The 16679-nt window shown below is 40.2% G+C and overlaps 3 protein-coding genes across 9 annotated transcripts in view; all 3 read right to left on the bottom strand.

Annotated features, from left to right (window-relative positions):
* The window catches only part of ADAMTS3 (ADAM metallopeptidase with thrombospondin type 1 motif 3), a 246680-nt gene extending 242939 nt beyond the window's left edge, over positions 1 to 3741 (bottom strand). For all 3 annotated transcript variants that reach the window (XM_042811523.1, XM_042811524.1, XM_042811526.1), the window contains exon 1: positions 3658 to 3741. The gene's annotated coding sequence lies outside the window, so the exon portion shown is untranslated. The remainder of the gene's footprint in view (positions 1 to 3657) is intronic.
* LOC122156634 (cytochrome c oxidase assembly protein COX18, mitochondrial) lies at positions 1411 to 6569 on the bottom strand. Its single transcript, XM_042811527.1, has 6 exons — positions 6276 to 6569; positions 5617 to 5717; positions 4836 to 4999; positions 3658 to 3770; positions 2530 to 2637; positions 1411 to 1728 (listed from the first exon to the last, which is right to left on the bottom strand). Exons 1-6 carry the CDS (start codon positions 6567 to 6569, stop codon positions 1555 to 1557), a joined length of 954 nt encoding a protein of 317 aa, XP_042667461.1. The 3' UTR covers positions 1411 to 1554.
* A 1852-nt stretch (positions 6570 to 8421) lies between these two features.
* The window catches only part of ANKRD17 (ankyrin repeat domain 17), an 80516-nt gene continuing 72258 nt past the window's right edge, over positions 8422 to 16679 (bottom strand). For all 5 annotated transcript variants that reach the window (XM_042812515.1, XM_042812513.1, XM_042812514.1 and 2 more), the window contains 6 exons: positions 14830 to 16478; positions 12925 to 13122; positions 11828 to 12076; positions 10285 to 10460; positions 9812 to 9976; positions 8422 to 9010 (listed from right to left, as the gene is read on the bottom strand). In XM_042812515.1, the coding sequence (XP_042668449.1) occupies positions 8951 to 9010; positions 9812 to 9976; positions 10285 to 10460; positions 11828 to 12076; positions 12925 to 13122; positions 14830 to 16478 (2497 nt within the window). In that variant the 3' untranslated portion in view covers positions 8422 to 8950. The remainder of the gene's footprint in view (positions 9011 to 9811; positions 9977 to 10284; positions 10461 to 11827; positions 12077 to 12924; positions 13123 to 14829; positions 16479 to 16679) is intronic.

Here is a 16679-nt window from a genome sequence, read left to right as displayed (position 1 = left end):
GCCAAAATCTTGCAAAAGCAATTCCTCACTGTCACAACAAATCCATTTTCCAGTATACAAGAATTGCATGCATGTTTGCAAGCAACAGTACAACATCTGACTGAAACCTCAAAAGGGAAAGAAATATCTTCTTAAGAAAATTACAGAGGATTACATTACCATTATTCATAAAGAAACAGTAAAACTGATGAACAGTAAAGATAAATAAAATGTAATTAGAAAATAACACTTATATAAAATCTTTTTATGCTCCTGAAGCAAGTACGGGAGGGAACATCACAAATGTCCCTAGCGAAAATACACCCATGTGTTGCAGTGCAACATCAGAACTGAAAGCTACTAATGCTCAAGTTCAAACAAACATTTTGAAGAGTCATGTCTATAGGGCAAAGTCTTGGTGAATCCTTCAACCCATCCTTTGCTCCACGAGTGAAACAAAGACGCAAGAAACAAACCAACAGGAGAAATAAAACAAAGGAGCACGGAGCCTTGATGAAGGCACGTGACCACTGATTTCTTACTGTTGGCTGCTGCCAGCCTGGTACTCTCTTTGCCTTTTCTCTTTTTTCAATGCTGAGCAGTTTTTTCTTAAAACAAACAATCAACCAACCAACACAATACAGAACAGTAAACAAAACCAACAAACAAAACCCCACAAACACACACAAACAACCACAGTTTCTTTAAAACTAACTTCCACTTACCAAATATTACTGAGCACCGACTTTAACGGTTACATCACGAATCATGTTTTTGCGGTATGAGAATGATACAGCATTTCTACCCCAATTGCTGCTTCTCTAAGATGATAAATTACCTTTAAGGAGCTCGGACTTGCACAAACTTTTGAGCAACAGGACGTAAGTTTTGTCACAATGCACATCTGCTGACTTAAAATGTATGCAGAGCAAGGCTACACATAAACACAGTTTAACCCTACAGAAGTGCCTACATACAATTACACTGACACGTAAAAAAACCCAACATAATGCTGTCACTCGATAGAGATTCACCAGAAACAATTAACTTGTCCTCCTAATTCCAAATCTAATGCAGAAAGATGGACAATGATTCAGTTTACTTTGCAGTTCGAGGAAATCACGTATGAGAACTCTTACAAAGACTGCAACACGAACCACGTGAATATCAACTGATGATATCTCAATTAAGAAATGAGCCAGTAACTACAAAGTCCATCCACCCTCTCCCCAACCCCAAAATTTTGTTCACTAGTACATAGGTCAAACCAGCTTTGCTACAAGGAAGTAGCCTAGATGGGTCACAGATTTATCTTCATAACTCTTTACAATTTAGGGGACAAACTTGCATTACTGGACTGTTCAAATTGCAAAACTAACATCCTTGGAACCAAACTTCCCAAAACACATATTTGTGTTGATGAATCTTTCCTTTTAGCCAGATGATCAATGTTTTATTTGGAAAAGAAATATAATTTCAGCTGTAGCACTTTACAGTGAGCATCTCAACAAAATACCACTTCTCAACAACACACACGAATTATGTGGGACAGCTCTTCCGACAGTTCAAAGCGTGTTATTTCTTAAAACTGTATTTGGTACTCAAGGCAGCCACAATATCCCTGTAAGGAGTATCTGAGTCAGATTTGGTCCTCGGTATGCAACACAGTCGGCGAACAGTCGGAGAACGGAGCAACAGGTTGTGAGAGAGTCCCATGAAGCTTGAGGACAACCAATACAACGCCATGGACTGCAACAAGACAAACACCGAGTTCAGCCTTCCTAGGTGTAATTTAGGCAGCTCTTCACAAACCACAACCACGTTCCCAGTTATAAGAAAAACAACGAACCTATATTTGAAATGGAGCGCAGTGTATTTAGCATATGATTTTCTGCTCCCAAACATTCTGGGAGAAAAATATCATCTATACTGCAGCTCGACAACAGTTCATAAATTAATTCATACTAACCACGCTTAAACACCTACATTTCAGACAAAATAAACCCAATGAGACAACTATATGCACTGTTTTCTATACCACTGCAGAAGCATTCCAAGTAAAACAGTGGATAAAAATAAGAACTGTTTTAAGAAGGATGTGGAAAATTTCCCAATCTACAAAAATAAGGCGTTCTCTTCTTACAGGAAGCAAACATGTACATACCAAAGCTTTGGCTATGCTTCCTTAGATAAACACTGCCTCATTTCTGAAATCACAAAAAGGATGCTAGCCCTCTGAATTTCTTTCCAAACCCTTGTTTGAGAAAATAATGTTTAGAAACAGTAACTGCAGATTCTTTATCAGTGAACAAAAATAGCCCAGTGTGTTAATAATTCAAGCACAAACTCAGACAGAAGGCACAATGTAATGGACACTACTAGATTCTTTTTTTTTTTTTTTTTTCAGAGACTATTTCATACACATATAAATTATAAGAAATCTATTAAGCAGATCAGGCATTTGGGCCATCCTTTAAGCGCTATCAACATATGAAATTGGGGCACAACGGTCACAGGTGAAAGGACACAGCATTAAGACTCCATACATACCGAGGGGACTGTTGCAGCAATAGGGACCATTACTACTGACAACACTCTAAAGAAATTTGTAGCAAGCTTCTGGAACCTAGAAGCTTCCAGTTTTTGTGAAGCAAAGATCTGAAGGGAAGAAGGGAGAAGCCTGCAGTTACAAAAGAAAGTTCTTTTTGAAACAACTAAAATGAGAAAAAAAGGCAACAGCAGAATCTCCTATAAGCCTGTATTCCTGATCACACGTTATGTTCATTTTCTCATTATCCAGTTCAGTTAGCACATTGGTAACATCTTTCCCTTGTTTCACATTCAATATTATTAATACACTGTAGCAAAAAAAAAAGAAAAAAAATCATAAGCTAGCAAAGCACTCTTCCAAATAATCTCAAAGCAGTGCATTAAAAAAGCTGTGATGGCACATCCAAAATTGCCAACAGCTAGTTCCTGAGCACAGCCCTTCCAGAAGGGGCTACGAACAGGAGAAGAAACAGTGGCTGGAAAACTGAAAGATAACAGAATCAAGTTATTGAGTCATTGGTGCAGTCACCAATGACTTTTAATCTCATAAGGCAGTTTTAGTCCACTTGTCACAGACGACAATGAAGAAGTAATGAAATCCAGATGATTAATGATTAAATTAATGATTAAAGGCAAAGACAAATAAAAACTTTTCCATTAAAAAAAATGTGGGGAAGTAAAATTATTATTTAAAATGTGTTTGTTTACTCATCTCCCAACTATCTTCCGAAGTTCTGGATTCTACAATATACTAAGAATAACATCATTAAATTTCACCACAATGCACTAACAAAGTATTTCTGGGACGCATCTTCATGCTTTAAAAACAGGGAGCTCATTAGAGCAGCAACTTTTAGGAGCAACTTCAGAGTTGAGACTAGACATCACTGAGGTTCAAACAAAGCACATAAAGTTTCTCAGACATGTCACGTTATTATTAATAATCTCCAAACAACGCAGACACATGCACACAGCATCGTTAGGCTATCTTCACTTCTGATCAATGTATTTAAAGCAGTCACAGTATCAATCACGTTACTGTGTTTTGTAAGTGGTAACACTGCCTTAGAATTCTACAGTATGTATATGGATCCTTTCGGAATCGTCCTGTTTATTCCACCAACATACCTCCACTATCAGCAAATTCAGGAGTCCAAGTGAAACTGGCATAATCCACGTGGAATCTGGTGCTGTGAGGTCTGTAAACCACAGTGTTCCACCTGTCGAAAACTGTTCTTGAACTGAAACAACAACGTAAAGAAGAAAAGGAATTAAGGGTTATCCTCTACTTCAAATTCGTCAGAATCGTGCCAAGTATTGCAGAGAAATTATCCAAGTTTCTAGAAGCATCTTATCTACATAATAAATTTTATCAGAACAAAAATCTTCTATGTGAAAGACCACCCTGAGGATTCTGCTAGGAACACTAGGAAAAAATGGAGGAAGACAAGTGAAATACAGGTTGGCTTGTGACAGCCACTGATTCAGGTCAGCTAGTGATCAAAATCAGGCAGATCTGAACAACCTTTTCAGAAGCCAAAAGGAGAACAAGCAGTATAGGAACATATGGTGACTATCTGTGGATCTGCAGCAACTACATTTTGCAACTACATCACTTTTTTTAGAATACCAAACTGTAACTTGTCCTAAAATATCAGAATATACCAGGACTGTTACTTAAAAGCCCCTAACTTTCACCTTGTATTTATTTTTTATATGAAACTAAGAAACACAATTATTAGTGAACATACTGTCACATGGGTAGCATTACTTGCTATTCTATGTTGTGCACAGAAAAATCCAGAGTCTTTTTTCTAATAACTGTCTCCAGTAGACCACAATACAATTAAATGCCTGTATGATGTAACAAAATGTTTCACATTGTTCCCAGAGCTCAGATCCTAATACTACTTTTAAAACAGGCATCCTACAGCTCACAACTCCATTATCAATACTGAGTGCATATAAGCTGAGATCAGCAAAGTGTTTATACAGATCTGGAGCCAATGATCACCAGCTGACCAGAGAAAAGCAAAGGTGTGACCCAGAAGCAAGCTCCTTGTTTAAACAATCTGTGGCCTGCTCTAGATCAACAACACAAACATAGTACCTAATCAAAACCTTTGAGATTCAATATTATTAAATATTTATTTATGATTAAATCGGGCTACATTTAAAAACTTAATAGTAGAGTAGCTCATACATCAGACTTGGGAGATCACTTTTTTTTAACTAAATAAGGACATGTATAAACAGAAATGAAAGGACAAACGACTGTTTTGAGAGTATATATTCTAACAGATCACCTTCTGAGTCCACAGCACCAACACTGCAGTTGCGCAATGCAAGAGACACGCAGACCCACATTGGAATCTGTACCCACACCAATAAGGTAGCTTTGAATGGATGGCAGTTGTCTCGAATGTACAGTTCTGTAATAATCCTCTGCAGGTTCTTCTTAAAGTGGAATCTTTTAGAAAGGACAGAAAACAATACAAAACAAATACCATATTACAATACAAGGGCTTCTCAAATTCTGAACTATCAATTGAACAGGCTGTGCATATCAACATGATTTACGTACCCCCTTTCTTCTTAACTCATAGTCCTACTCACTCATCTAAGCAACTTCTCACATCACTGTTAGCTGCTAGCAGTGACTTGTCCAATATTCTGTGGTGATTTCTGCATGACCAAGGCTATCGCCTTCCCAACACACATCACTGGCCAGTTAAACAGCCTTCAGTAGCCCAGCTAATATCCACTGCTACTGCATGGGTTTACAGTATCACACATTAAGGGCCAAAACCATAGCCTTTCAAGCTTTAAGTCCCTAGCCACGTTCTGATGCTTTTAGATAGCTAAGAAAACTGCTGACATTGACAAAAATGCTTAGATTTGGCCCTGAAATCATAAGCCTATCAGAAATTCAGAGATTTGAAACTGCGATTCTTCCTGTTAAGACATATCCAATGCAAACAAGCCATAAAAGCACTAACACAATCTAAGTCTCTAGCAAAAGCAGAGTTAGGAGGACCTTCCACCTGGAATGAATTTGTAAGGCATACACAATCATCACCATCTTACCTGGCAACCTTTTCAGACCAACCCAGTTGCTTTCCACGAACAGAAACTTCATAGCGAAGCTGCTCAGCTAGCTTTTTAATCTCAGGCTGCAAATTTTCCAACTAGCTAAAGAAAAGGAAATAATGTTTATGACCTGACAAACAGTTAAATGTAACAAGTGCATAAAAAGTTAAACTGCAGCACTTTTGAGTTAGTCACTGAAGAACCATCTGAGAAACACACCTGTCTCCACCAGCCAGACCTTTCCCACCGTTATGTCACGGGAAGGGCTTTAAAGTATAAGAGGGGAGATTAGGTTAAACGCCAGGAAGAAATGCTTTGCTCAGAGGACAACGAGGTCCTGGCACAGGCTGCCCAGAAAGGATGCGGGGGCCCCGTCCCCGGAGGTGCTGAGGGGCAGCCGGAGCCGCAGCAGGGGGCTGGAACTGGGCGGGCTTTAAGGTCCTTCCAACCTAAATCACCCTGCGATTACGCGACTCTACGAATACACAACTCAATAACCCCAAATCACACTCTTGCTCTGGCAGCAGTGATCCACGCCCCATAAGCCCAAAGGACCTAGCGAAGAAAGAGCACAGAAAAGCACAAACGCGCAGCGTCCGTGACGCAGCGACACGCTGCCGCCGGCGCAGCCCCGTTCCCTCAGCGCGCGGACCCACCTTGGCCAGGAGGCGGCCCTGGTGCGCGGCCAGCGGCAAGGTGACGGCGCTGCGGAGCAGGGCGCCGCCGCACACGATGGCGGCCCACCACGGGAGCCCCGCGGCCGCTTGCAGTGCCACCAGCCCATCTTCCGCCCAGTGCACGGGGACCGACTGCGCCAGCCACTCGTACCAACCGCCGGGGCTCCCGCTCGGCGCCGGAGACCCCGCGGCGACCGTCAACCGACCGACGGCCGCACCGCCCAACTGCCAGCTCGAGCCGCTCTGCCTCAGCGACCGCGCGAGCCGCCACATGCCTCACGGTCACGGCACGCGCAGCTCCCGCCGCGCAGCTCCTGCCTTCGCGCATGCGCCAGAGGACGCTTCGCCGGCGCCATGTTGGGTGCGGGCAAGGGAAGGGCAAATGGCTGTGCGACGGCTGGCCCTACTTCCTTGCGAGCGGCTGGAAAGTGCGCTGGGTAGCCAACTCCATCAACTTACCTCTTTCCTGAACCCTGTTTACACAGTTCCACTAGTTAACAGTGGTTTTGTTCTTTAAGAAAAAAAAAAAAAAAAAAAAAAAAAAATAAAGACCTGCCAGGTCTCAAAAGAGTATGTTCCTTTTTTTATTGGTCAAATAAAATGCAGTACAGTTGAAATATAAAAAAAATGTATCTGAAAGAAAATGCTCCTGGTACAGACTTCCACAGACCCCAGATTTTTGTTTAGCAAGCCCCTTGCCACAGGTGTAGCATCGAGCCTGAGCTCCCCGGCCAACAGTTGGAATTTTCAAGTCAACAAAATAACACGTTAAGAAACCACATCCTAAAACTCTGTTCTTTTGACCCATGGAACACATTGCTGTAATAAGTGGTGAGTGGTACTGGTTAGAAGGATTATTTCAGAATAAGAATGCAAAGAATCCTAGTTAGCACTGAAGCAGTAAACAAGGTTCTAAAAGAGGGCTTGAGGTCACACAGAAGACCTGAATGGCACTATTCTTCACTCATTATAAGGTGCTAAAATGGAATTGCAATCATCTTTCATAGCAATTCTACAGTTTGGTACCCATTTTGATACAACCTGTTCTTTAGACACTGTATGTCAGGTAATTAGACAGCTGGAAAAAATGAACTTGCTTACTTAGCACATCACGTAAGGGCACATATAGGGACATCAGTACATGCAAAACTTGGGTTTTCTTTTCTCAGAAATAGCAGAATTTTTAAAAGGCAGCAGGTTTCTTTGGAAAAGTATTTTTCTTCTCTCTGGCTAACTAACAATTAACATAACAAATGCAAAAAAAACACTTCAAAAATTACTGCCTGAGAAGCAGGCCATATAACTAAGTTGGTGTTTCTTCCAGGGAGTTGAATTCAAGTGACGCAGAGCAAGAGAAAGAACAAGTTTCCATTCAGCCATCACCCACACAGAATAACTAGTAACAGATCATGGTGGACGACACCATCTGGCACAAAACCACACTCAACTTGTAAATATACTTTAAGCCACACATACACAAACCGTACGGGAATTTGACTCAAGCTTTGCATATCACTGCCTTGCCGTACAGGACCCAAGGAATTTGTTTCCTGGTATTGGTGTTCGTTCTGTAAGTGAAGAAGGCGACAGTAAGGAATTATTCATTGGACTTCTCAAGACAAACCTTAACTGGTCAACAATCCAGTTCAGAACAAGACACTATACTACAAAAAAGCCACTTATTCTGAAATAAGCCTTCACTTGGAGCCAGTTTTCATCAGTGAAGCTCTACTGCAACAGCAAGTTAATATTCTTGCTCTTGAAGTAACACATACAGAGTATGTATCTCTTGAAATGACTTCTGCAGGCAAAAGAAGGAACTGGAGGAACAGAAACTCTGAGAACACTCAAGGAACAGAAGAAGAGACCTAGCTGCATGAACCCAACGAGAAGTTTTCAACAGACGGTGCAGTGTGACACATTTACCTTCTTTACCGGGCAATTCTTAATGTGCCGAACTCCTGCTTTCTCAAGCACTTTAGTCTGAAAAGCTTTCCACGTAAGAAAATTAATATCTGGTTACAACTGATGTATACCTTCTCAAAAAAAATCCAACACACATTTGAAAAAACCCTCTGATAATGCCCAGTTTTTACACTGTACTTAAATTACACAAGTAGAAAAGTTATGCTTATTAATAGTTTAATGTATGAAGGAAACATCCAGATTTCTGAATATGAAGGTACATATCTCACATTAATTTAAGTCTACATAAAGTAGAGCCTCTATACTGACATATTGAAATTTACTTTCTGCTTAGCCATTTGTTATGTAAACAATTGTACATTTATTTGCCATTCTAAAACTTCAGGATCAAGTTTACATAATTTTGCTAAATTTCTGTGTTTGCTCAGAAGCAGTTTACAGTACTAAAACCAACCAGCCAAAGAACAGCTTCAACAGAAAGTTATGTCAAAAAAAAAAAAAAAAAAAAAAAGGAAAGAATAAAGGCTAACTAAGTTGAAACGTATGATGGTGGGGAATGGGCAGTCACAATGTTCACAGAAAAAGGTCAGTTAGTAAGTTCTTCTGCAAAAAGCCTACACACTTCAGTCAAGCACATCAGTAGAATGATCTGGGAGCACATAAACTGTTTCTGCCATTTTTATTTTCCTCTGGAAAAAGGAATCTCAAGTCTAGCACGTTGATCCCACTCAGCCAAGTTGGTTCATATGCACACTGTTCATATGAGGTGTCCAAGTTCCAGTCCACACCTGAAAGAGATAGCTTAACTTAGTACCACTTACAAAGAGTTTCAACACAAAGTATTTCAACATTGCAGTGCTTATTTTCCACCACACTGAAGTGAACTACTTCAGAAAACACAGCAGTCACCAATAAGCTACGTGGATTTATTTTCATCACGTTTTTTGCTGCTGCAGTTCAAATGAGACATCAACTTTCAGAGTGAAAGGCTATCCTTCCTCTTTACCTCATAGAAGTTCAGAACACTGAGAAATTGAATCTGTCACCTTCAACTGTTCTTTCCCAAAACATACCAGTAAGATAAACTCCAGGAAAACTCAAGTATAACAAAGTAGAGCCACTTCTTGAGGACCAACAGTTGGCTGTATTTTGCTCATGTATCTGTCAGTATGACAGAAATCAGTGTATAATTAAGAATAAACATGGAATTTAGTGTAAGAACTACCAATGATAAGGTCTTACCTACAACACAAAGCAGCTCATCTGCAGTAATTAACCAGGTGCCTACTCCAATTGAATAGACTCAGCTGGAACCAAACATCCTAATTCTCAAGTACACTACTTTAAACTGCATTAACTTACTGATGCTGTTTTTTCTATTAATTTTGGATAGACAACTAATGTTTACAGATTGTCTTTATGTCTGTACTGTGGGGAGAGGTAGAAAGGAATAAGCAAAAAAACCTTAAGAAACAAGCAAAAAGGAGAGACTTTTTTTTAAACTTTCTACCAGCTAGGATCTTGCATCTTCACCACATGGTTTCTTAAGCTAGAACAACACTGCAAACATAAGAATAAAAAAACATTACCGTCTGAGGCCCGTTATTTTCTGTGGAATTTGAAACCATCTTTATTAGAGAGTTCCAAGATGGGTCAGCAGCATGAGGCCCATTAAATATTGGGCCCCCAGTACCATCTGTGATGGGGGCTACTGGAGGAATCATTGCATTCCCATACACAGAGAAAGGCATACCCTTATGAGGGAGGAAAAAAAACAAGCATCAGTATGTATTCACAAACACTACTCCTATTAAACATACAAAAGGGGACTCAACATTAAAAGACATTCTGTCTTGAAGTAGTAAGAAGCAGCCTTAATTTATGAATAATCTTTATTACATCGTGGGCATATGATATTTTGCTAGATTTAGGCTTCTGCAATACTGCTCACAGATGCTGAGCTGCCCAGCAAGCAGTATCTCATGTTCTCTATCTGCAAGACACACAGATGTAGAAAAAAATCAAGTGGTACAGCACATATCAAGAACAAGAAGGTCATTACCCCAACTTTTGGGAAGTCCATGTATCCTGCAGGAACGGGCTGATGGAATGTACCAGAAGGCGTTATGATTCCCGTGCTGTCTCTTTCCATGGCTTGGTGTGAAAACACACCTGGATCAGACATGGGCCTGTGGATCATGTGGCTCCCCATTCCACTATGACACCAGTCCACTTTATCTAACAGACCAACACAGAAACAACATTATACTTAACACCCACTCATGATGCTTACCAGTACTAACATTTGTACACTGTAACATCTGTACAAGTGACATTTGCTCAGTTTATACTTCCCACATATCCACCTGCACAGAACTTCATTCCAACTTAGAACACAGAACTTTGTTGTCATTCTTTCACAAATTTCTTTTCCCCATGAACTCAGGCAGAAGTTCTTATGATAAGCAAAAGCATAGAATGACCACCTATATGTCTGCTCATGTTCTAACCACGTGGATTCATTAGAGGCAACTTAGCACTACTAGTACATGTCTCAGACATCCAGCAAGTCAGTATTTTTCAAAGCCTTAGAAATATTTCTGAAACTACTTCTCAGTAAAAGTCAATTCTATTCTAAGCTGAAAACCAAACATTGAAGTTACCCCAAAAAGTAAAAATACAGTAATATTACAAAAGCAAAGCGACAAAGGGAAACTGTTGCGATTTGAGGATGCAAATAGAAATGTTCAATTCCAGAAGTCTTAATGATGGCTAGCATATCACTACACAGAAGAGGCAAACATTAAAGAAATAAAGCTCTGGATAAGCCCTATTATGCACTTAGGGAAAAAACGAGAGGAACGTTCACTGTCACCCCACCAAAACCCTAAGAGATGTTTTGACTGCTCAGTTAAACAGTGGAACAGGTTGTTCAGAGTTTGTTTGTTTGTTTTTTACCCTAAGAGGTTTCCAAGATGAGACTGAATAAAGGCCTGAGTAACCCAGTATGATCTCACAGCAAATCCAGTTTAGTGTAGATAATGAAGGGAAAAAATAATCCAATAACATAAAAAAAAAAAAAAAAAAAAAAAAAAAAAAAAAAAACCAACCACAAAGCAGTCTCATAAATTGCAGCTAAGAGTCCTATTTGCTGAGAAAACTTGTCCCAGTATAATGTAAATTTTGAATAAATTCTGAAATACTGAATTCCATGAGCCTGCAGTACAATCTAGAGACTTATGTCAGTAAAAGGCAAACAGTGTGACTGGACAAAATAAGGAACACATACTTTCATCTTCCCCTCTTCCTAAATAAATTGAATCCTCCTATCAACTCATCCCTGTACAACACAGTCTTACCTCCTTTGTTATGTCTGTCTGAGTAAAAAGCCTTCACAGCCAGGGTGTTTCAAAACAAGAACATTTACTGTGACCTTGATAGAGCAAATGGATTACATAGCAAATACAAATCCTTCCTCAACTCCCTTAGAAAAAGAGCATCTTTGAGACCCACTTCTGCATCATTTTTCAGCTTCAAAGGAAGCACAGAAAATGACAGTATTGGTGTGAACTGGAAACGCATGGGTTTCTGTTTACATTACATACCTTGATTGCCACCTATACCTTCGAAGGACCAGATACCACTATGTCCCACTGGAGCAGCTAAGTTGCTCCCAATAACAGATGGAGTAGAAGTTCCAGTTTGTCTAATACGTGCAGACCGTTCAGTCCCAATCGGAACAGGAACTTTTCTGTCCTGAGAAACATTACTGGATTTTTCTGATCCCAAGGACACTGCTGAGGGGGTGGGAGACTGTGTTCTTACTCCAGAAGACACCGACTGAGCAGGAGATTCTACAAAAAAGCAGTAAGTACATTTAATAACAGCCAGACCCTCAACCCCATCACTACACACCTATCCTTTAATGGCAAAGTATAAATAAAAAATGCAAATGGATAGCTTATTAGTGCTATGTTCATACAGCAGATAGTTCAACGTAATTTTAACAGTTTTACCAACGTATCACAGAGACATTCATCATCCATTTTAATTCTTAAACAAAACGAGTACTATCCTATCCCATTAGCCCTATCAGATAGTAGACATGCATTGCAACAGACTGCTCAAAATTTAAACTAACCATTATTGTATATCAACGAAAGAGGATTTGAGGATTACATTCAAAAGCATAGCTGCAATTCGCTTTTTGTTTGTTTTTAATCTTGAGATGCTGATTGTTGGGGATTTTTTTGTTTTTATATTCTCTACTAAAACAGATTAACTTGTTCCCTGAATAAGATGGCATTCAATAGAATTTTTTTTTTGCCCAAGAACTCTGCTGCATAGGCAGAAGAAGGTACCAGACCTTGCCATAAGCAGCCTCCCTTGAAACACATTATACAGTTTTGTTTCAACAGCATCAAAAATATCAGCTTATCTGCAGAACTGGCTTTAGTAAAATATCATTACAGGATTTACACTACTTACACTTCAAATAACCACATACATTAGCATTCCAGGGCTCCTGGCATCAAGAATAAGCAACTTCAATAGCATGAGAAAAATCACAGCTGCTAAAAAAGCCTTCCTAAAATAGGTAGGCTATTAATAGGTAGTCGTGACAGGTCACACCAGGCTGCCTTTTTTTTTTTTATTTTAAATACAATAGCTTCTCAACTGCTTCCAGCTGAGTAGAACTCACCATTTGATGCTGATGAACATGGAGGCAATAAACTAAGTGGGGAAAAATGCTGTCTGTTAAAATTAGCAGCTGCAGGTGCTCCACCAAGAGGTGCCCCAGGTGCATATATCTGACCTCCAGAAAGGTTTGAGGCAAAGTTACCCAGGTGTGTAGATGAAGGTGTTACAGGAGCATAGGGTGAATCCATACTGACAATACCTAAAAGAGAAATTGGCAGAAGCAACTCCCATTATTGCCAGATAAAAAGATCTCCCATTTAAGGGAAAAAGGAAAACTTATATCCAACCAGTCACGATTTTCTCATATTATTTTCAAGATAATTGAAATTCTTAAACTCTATGCTTTCTAAGTCGTGACAATATGGAGCCAGCAATTCTGCAGTACATACATCACAAATGATTCACGTTATCATACAGATACCTTAAAAGGGAATAAATTAAGGAACAGAATGCATATTCCGATACAGACAACATCAGAAGGATAACTCGTCATTTTACTGCAACTTAAATTTCGTAGGTTTAGAAACCAGGATTTTATACAGGGGAAAGCTGAAAAAATACTGAAAATTTGAAGGTTTATCCCATACATTTTATGTTGCTAGAAAACAAGAGTATGTATATATACACATCTTTTATATACATTAAGATTGAAGTGTTGTTTTTCAAACTCAGGGATACGTTTTCGCTTGCAAAAGAATGACAAAATGACCAAGTGGCAGCAATTCTGCAAGAGCCCTTTCTAGCTGAGGTATCCAGATTATAGACATTATTTACCCCTTAATATTCTCTTCAAAGAAGAAATGGAAAAATCAATCTAAAATTTTAAGATTCAAACAGCATTAAGAAAGCTTAACGTTCAACTGCTGCGATACCTGACTATTATTCTTATTTATAAAACTATTTCAAAATTATTTTTAGTCATACTAGTGAATGACTTCCTCCAGCTAAGTGGCAGAAGAATAAAACAGTTCAGTATCAGTTCAGTATCAGCCTCCTTTGCACCATCCTTTATGAAGGCCCCATTTCTTTTTTTCAGGCAGGTTCCTTAGGCTTTGAGGGGCTACTTTCTTATCATGACACTTCCTGACACTGTAGACACTTCCATCTTCACCTACTGCATCTGCAGGCTTCAGAAACTGCGCAGAGCAGATCATGGTATAACTGTGGTTAGAACACACCTCAGGAACTATTTAACATCATGATATTTACAGAGTCCGGAAAACTAGCTGTGTAATTTCTTGATTCATGAATTAAGCTGCATTGCCAACAGAGAGATTCTAGTAAAACAAGCACAGATGGTAAAAACTGCTTGATGTGTACTTTCTGGGAGCTACAGAACAAGTTCTGTGATAACCTCTGCTTCTATTTGTGCTGAAGGCTAAAAATCTTTGTACGCTATTCAGCAAGTCCGCATAATTAAGTTTTGTTTTTTTTTTTTTTTTCCTGAATTTAGTATTTAAGATACACCTCTCATTAAGTCCACATAAAAAAAACACAGATATTTTTATCCTAACACTTTGAAGAGGGTATACATTTTTCTGTTGTCTAAGAAAAAGTAGCAAGTTATCAAAAATTGGAATAGGTATGTGGTACAGAAGCGAAAGCAACTGTGAAGGGCTTTGTTATCTCAGTTACTGCAATGCAGTGGAATGGCAAAAAGAATACAGCTTCACTTCTATTAAGCTCACTGGCTGCTATTAGGTATGAATTTGACAGGGGTCACTTAAGGATGAACTTACTAAACTTACAGAAACAAGAATAATAGTGTTAGAGCACGCTTTCATTGCAGGGCAGACATTACTATGACTGATCACAAAAGCTGCGGTAGAAAATAGTTAAGCCTTCAACACAAAAACATGCAGCAATTATTAGAAGAAAATTACCATGCATAGCAAGTCAGACTTACCTGAGGGACTTGGAGCTGGCCTCTGTAACGGGGGCCTAAAACCTGGGGCTTTGGAAGTATCAGACTGATGTAAAGGCTCTGAATTTGGCAAAAATGAAGACTTTCCTGATAGCATAGACTCTGGCGTTGTCTGAGATGAAACGACAGAACCACCCCAGAAGGCATGAGCAGACGTAGGATTGTTTTCAAACAATGTGCTAAAGGGCCCAAATGGTAAAGTAGCACTGAAATTGTTACCCATGGACTTGTTTGCTGGATGGGCTGAATTCTGAGAAGCACTTTGTGTACTTAAGGTAGAAGGAAGCTGCACTGAAGAAGGAACGCTGGGGGGTCTTTTGATATGATTAACATTGAGGACTGCAACAGAAGAATTTTGCACAGGAGCTGGATTCTTATGGACGCTGCCAGTTCCGTGGACAGGCGGTCTGATGGCAGGGGTTTCCATCTTAGCTGCAGGCTGAGAAGACCCCATTGATGTCTGAGACATGGGATAGGTCATTGGGGCATTTGTTGGACCTGCCACAGGAGCAGATGAGCTTGTCACTGCTAAATTTGGAGGCACAACCATTCGAGGATCTGGTGCAGGAACCTGAGGTTGCTGAAGTGGGGGTCTTGCTTCTTGCAGAGGAGCTCCCGGAGGCTGCTGATGAGCAGGGTGCACAGAAGAACTCCCAGAACCTGTACTGGGCTGCCTGGTGCTGGTCGAGCTGCTCGTTTCTACTGCTGGCGGACTACCCACTTCCTGATCAGTGGAAGGTGCACCTTTATTTGGAGAGGTTGCTGCACAGTCTGAAGGACTGCTTCTAGAAACGCCTGCTGGCTGTGCCGGAGGAGAAGGCGATGATGGGGAAGATGCAGGATAGTGTTCTTTGGCAGTAGAAATTGGATATGTGGCATTCGTAGCCGCTGTGCTGGTGTTACTTGCTGTGGTCGTCACCGTGGTCGTCGTGGCATTTGACGTCTTCACAACAGTAACAAAAAGCTGCCTTCTCACTGAAGGTGAACTTGGACTGCCGTTTGCAGAAGAACCAGGCACAGTGGAAGCCACTGAACTTGTTGTAGCTGTCGGACTAGTTGTCAAAGAACTTGCTGAATTCACCTGAGAACCACTGCTGTTCTGACTGTTATGGCGAGGCACCATGTGAGGTTTAGGCGAATTGGTAGCTCTTGCAGGGCTCAACGGCCTAACAGGAAACGGACCCCATGTGGACTGAGCTGGTGGGAAAGTACCTCCAAAGTGCGTCATGGGCAACCGAGGCGGACGGATTTGCTGGAAAGTCTGAGCAGCGAGTAAAGCATGTGCAAACTGCGGAGGAGGATATGCTAATGGAAGAGAGACTTGGAAACCAGGTCGCACGTTATTCACTGGATTCTTAATGGTTTTGTGATTAGATGCTGAAGAAATTGCAGGCACGGTGAGTGCAGAGGCAGTTTGAGATGTCGATGAAGCAGCTACTGTGGTCACTTTGATTCCCACAAGAGAACTGTTAGCAGCTGTAGTGGTGGCAGGTGTTGATGACCCTATTTTGGAGTTTGCAGATGAACTTTTCAAGCGGTTCTTTGGAATAAGTTCATCAATTTCTTTATCTGGATCCTTAATCAGAGCATTAATCAACTGTGTGGCCTGTCTCGTTGATTCCGTGCCACCCCTGAAGAACAGAAGGAGAGGAAAAGAAAAGTGAATTTTAAACACCTATACACAATGAAGTACCCCAAGAACAGGATCCAGACAACCTTTCTGTCATGCTAACAGATAGCAAAAAAAGAAAAAAAAAAAAAAAAAAAAAAACAAGAGGAAAGAGGCTGCCTTTCTTTTTTTGTTGCTGATCGCTATTTAAGAAACTAAAATT

The sequence above is a fragment of the Centrocercus urophasianus genome, unplaced genomic scaffold, assembly GCF_019232065.1.
Source record: "Centrocercus urophasianus isolate 14NV4802_14NV808 unplaced genomic scaffold, USGS_Curo_1.0 seq_13, whole genome shotgun sequence".
Classification (NCBI taxonomy): Eukaryota; Metazoa; Chordata; class Aves; order Galliformes; family Phasianidae; genus Centrocercus; species Centrocercus urophasianus.
Note: the sequence above shows the minus strand (reverse complement) of the source record. Positions and strands in the feature narration are given on the sequence as shown.

Coding starts and splice junctions, on each gene's coding strand:
- LOC122156634 (XM_042811527.1), bottom strand. CDS start 6,569: ATGTGGCGGCTCGCGCGGTCGCTGAGGCAGAGCGGCTCGAGCTGGCAG. Junction 5,000..5,616: donor TGGTCTGAAAAGGTTGCCAG/GTAAGATGGTGA, acceptor CCTTTCTAAAAG/ATTCCACTTTAAGAAGAACC. Junction 1,729..2,529: donor TTGCTGCAACAGTCCCCTCG/GTATGTATGGAG, acceptor GTCTTGTTGCAG/TCCATGGCGTTGTATTGGTT.